General features: G+C 36.0%; 1 protein-coding gene across 1 annotated transcript; it reads left to right on the top strand.

Annotated features, from left to right (window-relative positions):
- The first annotated feature begins 6862 nt into the window (after positions 1-6862).
- Positions 6863-13599, top strand: LOC144558677 (calponin-like domain protein). The gene is made up of 8 exons (XM_078307521.1): positions 6863-7194; positions 7310-9869; positions 10007-10165; positions 10284-10463; positions 10869-11063; positions 11148-11252; positions 11998-12633; positions 12924-13599. Exons 2-8 carry the CDS (start codon positions 7326-7328, stop codon positions 13269-13271), a joined length of 4167 nt encoding a protein of 1388 aa, XP_078163647.1. The 5' UTR covers positions 6863-7194; positions 7310-7325; the 3' UTR covers positions 13272-13599.
- The last annotated feature ends 203 nt before the right edge of the window (positions 13600-13802 follow it).

Below are 13802 nucleotides of genomic sequence, written 5' to 3'. Positions count from 1 at the left end.
AAATACATACATAAAGTTGAAAATTGATTCCATGTTACGCTAGTTTAAAGTTCAATGTGCATGGATTAATGGATATATTGATATATTTTTTATCATTGTTTTCGTTAACGTCTCACTATAGTTTTTTCGATAGTTAATCACTAAATTATATATAGTTATAAATTTAGAAAATTATCATTTCTACTCTTTGACAGTATTTTATGTAGTTAATTGATAAATTTTGCAGTACAAATTTTTTACTCTAATGTAAGTTGTCGTGTACCATAATTTTTTGTTTTTGTTTTTTTGATTGAAAGCCCGTAAGCGATATTTCTATTAATCAGGACAAACTAATTATATAGTTTTGAACCAATACATGTAACATTTACCAGTACATAAAATATTACAATTGAACCCCTTTACAAAAATAGACAAGAAAAAACAGAAAATAAAAGCAGAATCCGGAGTTTCTGCGCTCAGATCGATAGGTATATATTGAGCCTGCAGAATTTATGTGCTCGTACTCAGATTGGTAGATTGTGTACCATTTTTTTTTGAAAGAAGTGGCTTAGCCACCGATTTTCATATAACAGAAAATCATACAATATCCAAATAGTACCAATCAGACGAGATCGGTACATCAACAAAATGAAACAACACACAGTAACCTACTACAACTTGGCAAAACCAAAACAAGTAAACAAGGTAACAAGCTATAACAACACCACAAAAACCATAGACATGCCAATAGACAAAAGGGACCCTGTACGCCTATTAATTGGCAGAGGATATGGAGGAGCTTGAGTCAGACACATCATCCATCAAAGTTATCCCTAGACCATGCATATGGGTTGAATCCTGTATAGCCTCCATGGAAACCATAGTGGAACCTATCAGGTCCTTCAAATCAGAAGGTAAAATTAGATTAAGTTGAGATGTAAGATTAGATTTTTGATTCGTAGCCCAAAATTTAGCTAGAGCCATAATCGTGGCTCCTAAAATCTGTACAGTGTATACGCGACCTGCATTAAATAAAATCCTGTTCCTGTCCAACCATATGTTCCATAAAACAGCCCCCCGGATTATCTCAACAAGATTAGCATCTTTGAGAGGGATGCAATAATCCAACTCCCATAAATCAACAACAGAATTACATACAAAAACAAACCTATTAAACGTAGCAATCCATGCCCAAATAGATCTAGCAAAATGACAATTGACAAATAAATGATCAACCGACTCCATCTCGGAACAATATACACATTGTAAATTTCCAGACCACCCTCTCCTATTAAGGTTATCTCTTGTTAAAACCCTATTTTGCTTAACCAACCATAAAAAAAAAATTAATTTTGAGGGGGATGGTAGCAGCCCATATACTCTTAAATTCAATATTAGGAACCCCGCCATATTCGAGCCAACTATAAAATGAATGAACTGAGAAATTACCATGCGGAGTCCATCTCCACAATATCTGATCTGGTACGGTAGTCAAACTAAAACTCGAAAATTAGTTAACAATAGAGCACCATTCTATAAGATAGACCCTTTACATTCCATTATATCTGCGGCACATATCTCTTGGGTCTCGGCTATGAACCACCAACTGCCATTCAAAATACTAAAGTTGTTTTTGAGTTTCACTTCAGAAAGAAAGTTATTTGTTAAAACAATCAATATATCATTTTCATAAAAGTATTGCATTTATCAAATATTAGACACGATCTATACTTCACAATGAGAAATAAGTTTCAATTTTTTTTTACCTTTGCCACATCTTCAACACCCTAGCTAATACATCTGACTCTATTCTCTCTTTTTATTTATTATATATTTATAATTAAAGAGCTCATATTTTCTCATTGTTTTTATCCTCATTGAACAGATAACATATGTTTGTATTTTTTGTAAGAATTGTCATGCAATTAATCGTGTTGTTTTTATTTTATTTTATGGGTTTTAGAAATATAACAGATTAATATTCATTTACGTTAAAAGTTACTTGACCCTAAGATTTTTTTTATAGATATTTTTATTATAAAAGTTCAATTTTATCTTATGATAGATTATTATTTTCAGATCGAAGACCGAGGGGCAATCCTAATAAATATATATTCAATTATATATAAACAGTACAATTAAAACTAATAAACATGATAAATCTTGCTACAATTTTCACATAGAGAGAAACAATATAGTTTTATTATTTTAAGAGCTTTTTGACATCTTAGATATATCGAATACTGCTCCTTTAATGAGAAAACAAGACTAGAAATTAAATACAATAGTTTTAAATCAAGATAATTAAAAAAAAAAAAAATCAAACGGAGGGTGACAATTGTATATACAATTATGGATTTTTAACATATTTTTATATCCATCAGCATTACGTTGCAATGACACCAAAAAGATATTAAAACACTTTGAGTTATCATCCACTGAACTGGTATTATGATATTTTCTTGAAAGCCAATAAGCCATGCTAGGCAAGCTATTTTAGCAAGCCATTATGGGTTATTTTCAAATGATATCGAAGTCACAAGTTTGTAGTAGTGGCGATGGGGGCTTGATATGAAAGTACCCCATTCCACCTAACTGCTTCTAGAAGCTAGGATTATAAATTGATTAATTTCTGTGGATAATATTCAACAGTCAGAAACAAAAAAGGAACTAGGTCTAGGTGGTGGGCGTTTGCCGACCCTGGGAATATTTCTTTTTAAATTTTTGTTTTAGATCTTCTCATGCGGATTATATGTTTCACTCCTATAGCGGAATAAATAAAATTAAATATCACTTCAATGCGTCAAATGGCCTAAAAGGAATTTCTTATTTGTCAATCAAATTATTATGTGATACCTGGACGGAAACAATCATAAATTAATATCCAATTGCGTAGGTGGCTCAACAAGAAGTACGTATTTGTTAATGTGCATGAAAATTTAACAAAATTAACCCCATAAGTTTCTTCGATCATATAATCGATCATGTTGAACTAATAGGCAATATAAAAATTATCAAAATATATATAGTGTTCGCTCGCTGTAGAGTTTTTTTAAGTTATAGGAAACAGTCTTTGAATGTGTCAAAAAATTCTAGAAATCTACATTTTCGTGCAGACCTGGTATTAATATCATCATGATCGAAGACTAAACTAGAAAAAAATAATATGAGCAAATAATATATCATGAAGAACTACTAGACTATTAAACTGATGAAAGATAATTTTGTGTTTAAATAAGAAATGCTACATGTATCTTTAGCGGAGATCATTTTCTTTATTACCATAATAACCCAGTAACAGACTTATTCCCAAGTCCTAACGAGAAAGAATTTGAATCCATGTATTTGCAATTACGAGATATGGTGGGCGGGTGCGCACTTGTTTTGCAGATAAAAACAGAGACAGTCATAAGCCATGTACCAAACTTGACCTTGCTACATTAATTCTAAGCCATGTACCAAACTTGACCTGTTACAATGTTTTACCAAACCGGTAAAATTTCAGACCAGATGAGATCATGAGAATGAACCGACCAATGAGTCAGTGGACTAAAGTGCCTTCCCTAGCTACATGCACCTCCCTCAACAAAGGAGCTCCTATGGCTGCCTTATATTTCTGATCTTAAACATTTTTTTAATAGTATGCATTATTAAGATATTACTAATGTGCATTTAAAATTTATATATATATATATATATATAGAGAGAGAGAGAGAGAGAGAGATAGGCTAATGTGTTTTCGGTAGCATATGGGCCGAAATACACACGGTCTAAATTTGAAATTTCAAAATTCAAAAAGTCGATCTGAACCGTTCATCTTGTTCTCCATATTAATATGTGCTTGGATACCAAATTTTACATTTTTCTGAATTTTTTTACTATTTATTAAGCCACTTTGAAAATCGCTAATCCAACGGTTTTACTGTTTTGTTAAGCCACCGTTGGATCAGCAATTTTCAAAGTGGCTTAATAAATAGTAAAAAAATTCATAAAAATTTTAAATTTGGTCTCCAAGCACATATTAATATGGAGAACAAGATGAACGGTTCAGATCGACTTTTTGAATTTTGAAATTTCAAATTTGGACCGTGTGTATTTCGACTCATATGCTACCGAAAGCACATTAGCCTATCTCTCTCTCTCTATATATGTGTGTGTATTTATTTAATGAGATTATTCAAATGTTTTATTTTTTGTTCCTACATTATATCTTCATTTCTAAAACTAAAATAACCTAAAATTTAAAATGTATATGTCAAAACAAAACAATTAAATGTGATATATATTATTTTCTCTATTTATATGTAATTGATTATGACATTCTGATCTTGTTTTAACTAGTGTTGAGAGCTTGCAAAAATATACCGGTATGGATAAAGTATGGACATTGATTTTCAACTTATTGATTCATAAAATCAAAACAGATAAATGATAATCTTTGTGTGCATGTAGAAAAAATAATATAAATTGCATACATAACGTTTTTATTTTGACATATAAATTTTAGAATTTTTATCATTAGATAATTAAAAAATAAAAGGATGATCGACACACAAAAAATGAAGGTATTTGAACTCTCTTAATATTTGAAAATATTATCTAAATTATATATTATAAATTATAAGTGTGTTCTTTAATTTTTTTTTTTAACAACACGTGTCCAGTTGGACCGATTTAAAAATCGTTTAGTCTTTATTTAAACAATTTAAAATTATTACAGACATTGTAGTTTTAGGACATATGATTAATCAAAAATTTTAAATTTGACTCCATCGGATACATATCAAATTTAAATAATTGCCAACACACCAACTATTTTACTTTTTAAATTATAATAATATTTAAGATTTATATCAAATGAATTTACTGTAAAAAATTTAATATATTCTAATGTTGCCCCTATATATTAGTCTGAATTGGATGAATATTTTACTTGATAAATAGTTTGAGTGCTTCAAGAAACAGCTGCCAAGATCGATTCAACACACTAGTCGGTGTTGATGAGAAAACCGCCACATTTAGTATATTACGTTTGGATGACACATGAATAGCTACTATTTTTGGTAAGCTATTTTCAACACAGTGTGTTTGAATGAAAAAAAAAACGTTATTCTCAACAAAGGAATAACTCGGGTTAGCTGCTATTTCGCTATTCCTATGAAATGTTGGGTTAGCAGCTATTCCGAACCCAGAAATAACTGTTATTCCGAGCTATTCCTTGATTCATCCAAATGCACCCTAAAAGAATATACTATATTTTGGGGGTCAAAATCAATTTATCATAAAGTGTTGTTATATATTTTTTTTAGTTCTCTCTAAATTTAGAAAATGTTTTAAAATTTTTAAAATTTATGAATACTTAGACTTAATATTTTTTTGGAAGTGTAATTTATATTTATTACAAATGTAATTTGTTTCTTATTGAATGTCTACATAATTTTATTTTGTTTACAAAAAACCTCTTGTCTGATTAAACAAAGTAAAAAAATAGGTTGGTGCATATTTTATTTTCGTGATGGCTAAAACCATTAAAGCTAATTATATTTTCAAAAAATAAATAACATATTTTGAAGTTATAAATATGTTTACAAATTTATATATGAACAATAAATTGTCCGTAAAAATCTGATTAAAAATCCGATTAATCAGCCGTATTATTTTTATATTAAAATATATCACTTGAGATGGTTCTATCCGTCCATTTCACGTTGGATTTTACAACAATAGTACTTAATGATAGGCATGGCACAATACAAACTAGAATTAATCGGGAGATTAAACTAAAAGGAAAAGAAAATAGAAATAAAATTTTGGAGAAATTTGTGAACGACTAGTACCTAATTTTCTCAGTAAATTAGTCAAGATTTAGTTTTTTTTTTTTCCTGACTGTCACAATCAGAGATGAAATCTGTTTCCTCAGACTTTGAGTTTGACACTGACTCATAGTTAATTTCCCCAGTAAATCAGTCAAGATTTAGTATTTTTTTCGACTCATAGTTTTATTTTTCCAGTAAATCATTAAAGATTTAGTATTTATTTTTCGATACTAAATATTTAGTGGATTTTTTTTTTCTGACACCCAAAAGTCAAAGATATAGTGATTTATCAACCAACAGTTAAAGCGGAGCAGTAATTTGAAAGAAGCCATCGAGCCACTTCCAAACAAGTTACCCAGCCCTGGTACAATGGGTGAAGTATGAGTACTCCTACTAACGTAGACTTATAGACGGTAAGATTTATGCCCTCTCGTTGGACCCCTCCATCTGTCAGGATCGAACTGCAGCAGCAAGCTGGAGGAAGAGATGTCGGTTAGCGGATCCACCGCCAGTTCTCACTGCTGCGGCCCCACTTTAAGACTTCCACAAATATCGCCTAAAATTGAAAACAAATTATGTGAACAGAATCCTCTCCATTTAATTAAGACTGTACTCTCCGGTGCCGTTTTACCCTTTTCCAGATGGTTACCACGTCATTCTTGCGTGAACGAATTCTGCTCTAACAGAGTAACAGGCTTTTTGTTTTTTGTCCGGACTTGACGCAATCTGTTGAACTAATTATCTCCAGTAAATGAAACTGGAGACGAGTTGTCTGACGTCCCACTCCCCGCGTATATTTTTGTCCTTTTTATCATCCACATCGTAAATTCTTTGCAGATGTTCTGTGGATCTTAATGTGTATTATTTCACTGTACAGTGGGGCTGTTAGTTCTTGGCTTTATTGCTGTTTGCTGCATCAGATTTGCCCGGGATACACTCACCAAACTACGTACAGGAATAGCCACACTTACTATTTTTAGCGCATCTCATCTTTTTCTGTGAAGAAAAAAAAAAGATTTAGTAGTGCGACGTAACAATAACAAAATACACAAGTAAAAAACCGAAAAAGGCAAGCAGGAAAATAAAAATGAAACGGGAATAAATAGGGACGCTATTATTTTAGCAGTCTGTTTGTTCTGCGGGAAATAAAAGAATTTTCAGATCGCATCGCTCCTTCATTCTTGATTTAAAACCCCTCTGCACTCCCAAATCTCTCCTCTCCTCCTCTCCTCCTCTCCTCCATCCTTCTATAGCTCTCTCTCACACACACTGGAGCGAAGAAGCCTTGGATCAAAGCAACAGTGACTGAGAGAAGGTACAGATCGTCGGAGGTGGCCATCTTCTGGAAGATCCGAATCAGAATCTGCGATCCTTTGCTGGGGTTCGTCGTGATTTATAGGTACTTATTGATTCACAGGGCGGAATGCTACTTTTGTCGATCTATTTCCTTGTTTCCTCTTTAATTTTCTGTTTCTTAAATCTTTTCGATTTACACGATGTTTCTGTTGGTATAGCTACGCCGGTTGAGCAATGGCGATGGATTCAACCGAATGCAACGGATCAGCAGAAGCTCCGAGGGTGGAATTGGAGGGAAAAGCACGCGTGGAGTTCGGATCCGAGAAGGATCTGGCGAAATCCGACGGCATTGCTTCCAACGAACGGGAGGTGAACGATCAAGATGAGATCGGGGGCCCTTTCGTCATCATTAACGGTGATTCAGACAATCCCTCGGAGAAAAATCTTGAATTGGACGAAAAGGCGGATCCTGAAACCATCGGTGAAGATAAGGTTTCTCCTATTCCTTTGGTGTATGATGGTAATGAAATTGAAGGAAAAGAAGTGGAAGGGGAGGTTCAATTGGGGAGTGGGTCTGATCCTGCACAAGAAGGGCCTTCTTTGGAGAACTCGTTAACTGTTGCTTCTGAATTGGGAGGGGAACCAGAGGTAAACAGTACGGAGGGCACTGAAAATGGAGAATTAAGTGAGATTGGAGAAAACAACTTGAAACTCAGGGGTGGTGCTGAGAAGAAAGAGTTGAGTGAAGAAACAGTGTTTGAAGAGATTAGTCAAGATAAGGGAAAGGACCAGGAACTGGGTGGCACTGGTGAGAATAATTATTCAAGTGCAGAAGCAGTGGCTGAAAAAAATAGCCATGAAAAGGGACAAGAATTTGGATCGAGTCTGACGGGTGAACTGGACAGCAAGAAAGATGCTAATTTGGTGATGCATCAGTCAGAAATCATTAATGGAGAGGATGATGGATCTGAACTGGTTTGTGAATCAGGTGAAAAAGAAGAACAAGAGCATCCTGCATCTGGTTCAATTGAGGGTAATGGCGAAGAAAACGGGAGGATGTATGAGTCGGAAACCATTGTTGAAGAACCAGACCAACATGGAGAGTTAAATATCTCAACTGCTGAAGAACAAGTACCTCAGGAGGTTGAACAGGAAGCAACCATTGTACCTTCAGTGCAGATCATGTATGAAGAATCTGGCACAATATCAGATTCTCTGGATGACCAAAAGGAGGCGGAAATGCCAGTGTCAGTGTTGGAGGATCCTACATTGAATTTGGCAGTAGAAGTAGAGCCTGAGCAAAAGCATGAGAGACAACAGGAGGTGCCCATTCCTTCCCAGAAGGAGGAGGAAATGCCAGTGTCAGTGTTGGAGGATCCTACATTGAATTTGGCAGTAGAAGAAGAGTCTGAGCAAAAGCATGAGAGACAACAGGAGGTGTCCGTTCCTTCTCAAGAGGAGGAGATCCCCGAAGAATCACAAGGTGCGTCTGATTCTTTGCAAGGCAGTAAGGAGTTGGAGATGCCAGAGACCGATTCAAAGGAGTTTCCCTTGTTGGATTTAGCTGTTGGAGTTGAATCCGAACTTCAGCACGAGGTGCAGCAGGTGGGATCTAATCCTTCTCAAGTAAATGAACAGAATGAAGTGTCTGCAGAGGTATCTGATTCTATGCAAAGCAATAAGGGGTCAGATACACCCGGTACAGAGTTAATCAATCAGTCTCCATTGGATTCAGCTGTCAAAGTTGAGTCTGAACAGAAGCTTGAGAAACAACAGGAGGCATCCATTATTTCTCAAGAAGAGGAGGTGCATGAAGAAACCAAAGTTCCAGTCCCTTCTGATGGCAAAAATGAGTTCGTGGAAGCACCTGAAACTGATTTAAAGGAGATGCCTTTGTCAGATTTTGAGAGCGAATCGAAAGTGGTGCATGGAACTGTTGCTGAAACCAAAATTGAAGATCAGCACACGGTAACCACATTTTGTAGTGGTAAAGAAAATGGTGAATCGGAAATATCTCTGCCTCCTATCTTGTTTGAGAAGGAGAATCGTGCTCTCTGCTTTACTTCTCCAGACCAGGAGAAGATTGCAGAATCAGAAACAAAGCAGGAATGCAACCTGCTAGAAGCAAATGGTGAGTCCGAGACAGCCGTCTTTGATACTCTACCTGACAAGAAGGCGTCATCAGAATCAACCAAGGAAGTTGAAAAAATGCAGAATTCTGGAGCTGATGCTGCCTGGGATGCCCGAGCAGTTTCTGCATCTCATGAGTTTGAGATTGGCTCCAGGTCAGTTGAGGAATATGAATTAGTTGAGTCCTCTAGTGAGGTTTTAGCTGATTCAGAAAACAAAAGCACGAGTGTAGGAGAAGAGAGTGACAGATCTGCTACCGAATTTGAAGATAGTCAATCAAAAGCTGAAGCAGAAACAGTTTCCGTGTCCTCCAATGATGCTTCTACCAGGGAAATTGGACTAGAGGACTCTGTCCAGATTGGTAAGTTCAAAATCAGCATAGGAGAAAACGGGCCTGCCATCCTGCAACAGGAGTCGGAAGAAAGTTCTGAGACAATTCAGACTCCAATGCCAGAGGATCCTGAAACTTCCACTTCCAATGGAGAGAAGCCTGAAGTGCAGCCATTAAAAAGACAAGCAATATATATTATCAAGGTGCCTAGATATTCAGATGAGAAGCAATGGGAGAAGATACAGGAGGCCCAAGCACGGTTGGATGAGATGACCCGTACTAGGGATGCTATCCGGGACATAATGCAAAAGAGAAGAGTAATGACCGCTAGCCCTTCTCATTGCATATCTTCTTTAATTTTTTTTTTTCCTTTTTCACTTGTGTATATTTATTGTATTGTTATATTTGCTACTTGTTTAAAAGCCATATGTGTGAAATTTTTTATATTGTGCAGAAAACTTGTTCTGATTGTTGGGATGAAGTGGTGAAGGCGAAAGAAGAGGAGAGAGCAGCACGGGCTGTGTTCAATGCCAAGAGACATGAGATAAGCACTGTGCAGTTAGTGATTAACAAGCTAAACAAGGCAAACTCTATTGATGATATGGATGATTTGGTAAGACAAATCCATACTTATGCATCAATGAAATGCCTAAAAGGACCTCCTAGCAACTTGTGAAATAATAAATGTTCTCTGTTCTTAATGTTCGTGAAATTATTGTTCGACTTTGTAGATAGAGATGAAGGAGAAGAGTCTACAGCATGAGACCATGACATTGAAACAAGAGAAGATGCTCATGCAAGAGATCAAAGAACTTAAAACTCAAAGGAAGAAGCTAATAGACAATATGGGTTCAGCTGCTGAAATCGATGAGGCGTTTGACCAAAAAGATAGTGTCTTTGATAAACTGAAGGTATTTGATTATTTCTTTCTTCATTCTTCAGTTTCTAGTACATCCTTCACCGTGAACTTTTGTGATGATACTGGCAACTAGAGTGCTGTACCATAGTATCTTTCAATTGTTATATATATTTTGTATTAGTTATGTTGCGTGTTGGTGGAGGGATGGTGTTGGGTTATACTAGCTGATTCCATGATTTTACTTCACCAGCTAATTATGACCATGCAGCCTCAATTGCATTTTACCGTTGTATAAATAGAAAATCATCTGTTTTAGCAATATTTTTATTATACAATGGTGTATGTCTGTTTGTTCTTTATCCTAATTCCCATCTGGATTTCGCACCTGTACCTAGAATAGGTACTTCTAGGTTTTGAAAAGTTATTGCTATTAAATGTGCATATTGTTGTGCCACAGACACTGAAGACTGAATTGGAAGTTCTAGGGAAAACTCTGACAAAGACTGAAGCCAAAACAAGAGCAGCCCAGCAGGCCTATGACGAGATAGATCTTTCATTTTGCACCTTGCAAGATGAATATAAATCTGCTGATGAGGTCCGTCAGAAGGGTTACTTGTACTGGCGTGACTTGAAGAGTGAATTGGCTGGGAAGGTGAATGCTGAACCTATGTTTGGTAGTTATTTTTCATTTTGTTTAATTGGAGAAGTTTTTTGAGGGTATGGTTTTCCAATGCAGAACAAGCAATTTTTCAACTATAGAGATGATCAAAAAAGGGCAGCCAGCTTCATGAGTCAGAACCCTCCTGACAAAGAGGGGGTCCGGTCATTCTGCAGTAGACAGGTACTTGTGTGATATCTGCATTTTTTTTTTTTATTTATAAGCAGTTTACCTGTTTAGTATTGTTTTTGTTTTTATAGAGAACTTTCAGTTATTGATCTCTCAACTTCCACAAAAGATCCAAATTGGCCCCTGGATTATTAAAAACAATCAAAGTAGCATTTGTGTGGATGTCCAGCTGCTACACTAACAACATCTGATATTCCAGCCCTTTGAAGAAGTAACAAATTCTATGTTCGCATCCTTGATCTGTTTTAAACCTCTGTTTTTGGCTTAATGAAAGCATAGTCAGTCATGCCATGAGTACGCATCTACATGAGAAACCAATCAGTTCATGTCAGAAAAAGTAACAGTGTTAGTCCAGCAACTTAAACTAGGAATAACTGGCTTTTCTTTTGAAGGTTTACTAACCTAGTGCAAATGAAAATTCAGGAACCAATTTTGTAATTGTTTGAAAAGGTTTGGGAATACTTGAACTTTTCTTTATTACTGAAATTTTCACCATTGAAATTTTATTCAACATGGATCCTGTTGCATGGCTTTTATTCAGTTTGCTGCCTCTTAACTTTTATCATACCTTAATTAGATCGCTTGTATCAGTACCATCTGATATGAAGGGGTCTGAAACAAGAAAAAGGGAAAAATATATATTCCATATGACAAGCCAGGAACTTGACTTTATATAGTCTTTCAGCACCTTATGGCAGTCATTTTGTTTATGAAATCTCGTTATTGTTTCTTAACTTAGGTGGAAAAGATGATGGATCTGTGGAATAGTGATGCTGAGTTTAGGAAACAATACGTAAATTCCAACAAACTCAACACTCTTAGGAGACTAAGAACACTAGATGGCAGATCACTCGGTCCAGACGAAGCACCACCTGTCATACCGATCTCCTCTACTTATAGAAGGACAAGCACTCCATTGATCCCAGCTACAAATGAAATAAGACTGGCGAAGTCAACCCGGGTCTCTTCATCTACTTCCATACAGAGTGACGAGTTTCCTGAACTGCCGAATGGCAAACAAAAAGCTTCACATAGTAACAGTAGAAATAATAAGGGTGTCTCATCTAAAGAAAAAGTAATGGATCGACCGGTGGTGGTTACGGACAATGTGATAGCAACAGTAGAGAGTGCTCAAATTGAGAAGAAACGGGAAGAAGATGAAATGGAGAGGAGGAAGAGAGAGGAGGAGGACAGGGCAAGGAGAGAAGAGGATATAAAGAGAAAAGCGAAGGCTGAAGCAGAGGAGAAAGAGAGGCTCCGAGAGGAACAGAAGGCCAAGGCAAAAGAAGCTGAGGAGAGAAAGAAGCGCAAAGCGGAGAAGGCACAGGAGCGAGCTGAGTTTAAGGCCCGCAAGGAAGCTGAAATACGTGATAAGGTCTGACACTCATTTTCTTGTTTTTCTTGTCCCTGAACTGTTTCATGTCTTGTCGCTATTTCCATGTTTGTTGCTATGTCTTCTTTTGCATTTATATTCTTGTTAAAAAAGGTGTAAACCCACCATTTATTTATTATGTCGCAATAATTACTTGCGGTACCAGGGTATCCTTTTAGCATATATTAACTCATCCGGGCTATATTTGCAAAATTGGACTTTCTTATAATGCAATAACTAGGTATCTTTAAGAGACTTCTCCACGAAAGAATTTTAATTGTGAAAAAATACAGAAGAGAGCAAAGAAGGACAAAAGAAAGGTGGCTGGGGGCGAATCAGACAATGGTGACACAATAACTACTCTTTCTGCTGAGGGCAGCACACCATCTGAGATTGCTGAGATGAAGGATGTGCCTCCTGCTGCACCAACAGCAGCCACAAGGCGTGCCACAAGGCCCCAAGCCACCTTGAAGCAGCTAAAGAGGGTTGAACCTGTTCCTGTTGCTCTCCGCAACCGGGGCCGTAGAAAGATGCGGTCTTGGATAATCGGGATTGTGACAGCTATTGCTGCCTTGCTCACTGTTTTCTTTATTGGTAACTATGTCAACTTCTCTGATATCAGCAGTTTGGTCTGGCTGTAGAGTCATACATAACCTTCTTGATTAAACAAGTGAACCTGAGTAATAGTAGTGATAATGATTATAGCAATATATATTTATATATAGCGATGCGAACTTTCTGGAACTTTAGAGGTTGAGTGTTATTATGGATAGAAAAATGCAAAGTATCATTCTTTGATGTTATTCTTTTTTCCTATTTGTCTCTCTTTTTCCTCTTTTGTTTGGCTATTTGGATTGTTGTGTCTTGCTAGATTTTATTGTTGAAGTGTATTTGAAGAGGAATGATATCTTATTTATGTACTGGTAAACATGATAGTAACAATAAGATGGCCCCTTTTGTTTGTTCAAAGTGTCCTTGGGTTGGTGTCGGGTTTTAGACATCGGCTCCTGGGTTGGTGGTTCTTTCAGGTTGCACCACATTTCTTTGCTTGTGTAGTATATACAAGTAAAACCTAACCCATTCCAAGGAAAGAATTCCTTCTCTCTCTTACTATAGTTGGTTAAAGAAAAGGTAATAATTTCCACAATTATGGCTTGGACTCCAACTTCCAT

The sequence above is a fragment of the Carex rostrata genome, chromosome 8, assembly GCF_964058835.1.
Source record: "Carex rostrata chromosome 8, lpCarRost1.2, whole genome shotgun sequence".
NCBI classification, from domain to species: domain Eukaryota; kingdom Viridiplantae; phylum Streptophyta; class Magnoliopsida; order Poales; family Cyperaceae; genus Carex; species Carex rostrata.
This window is presented reverse-complemented; position numbering and strand designations above follow the sequence as displayed.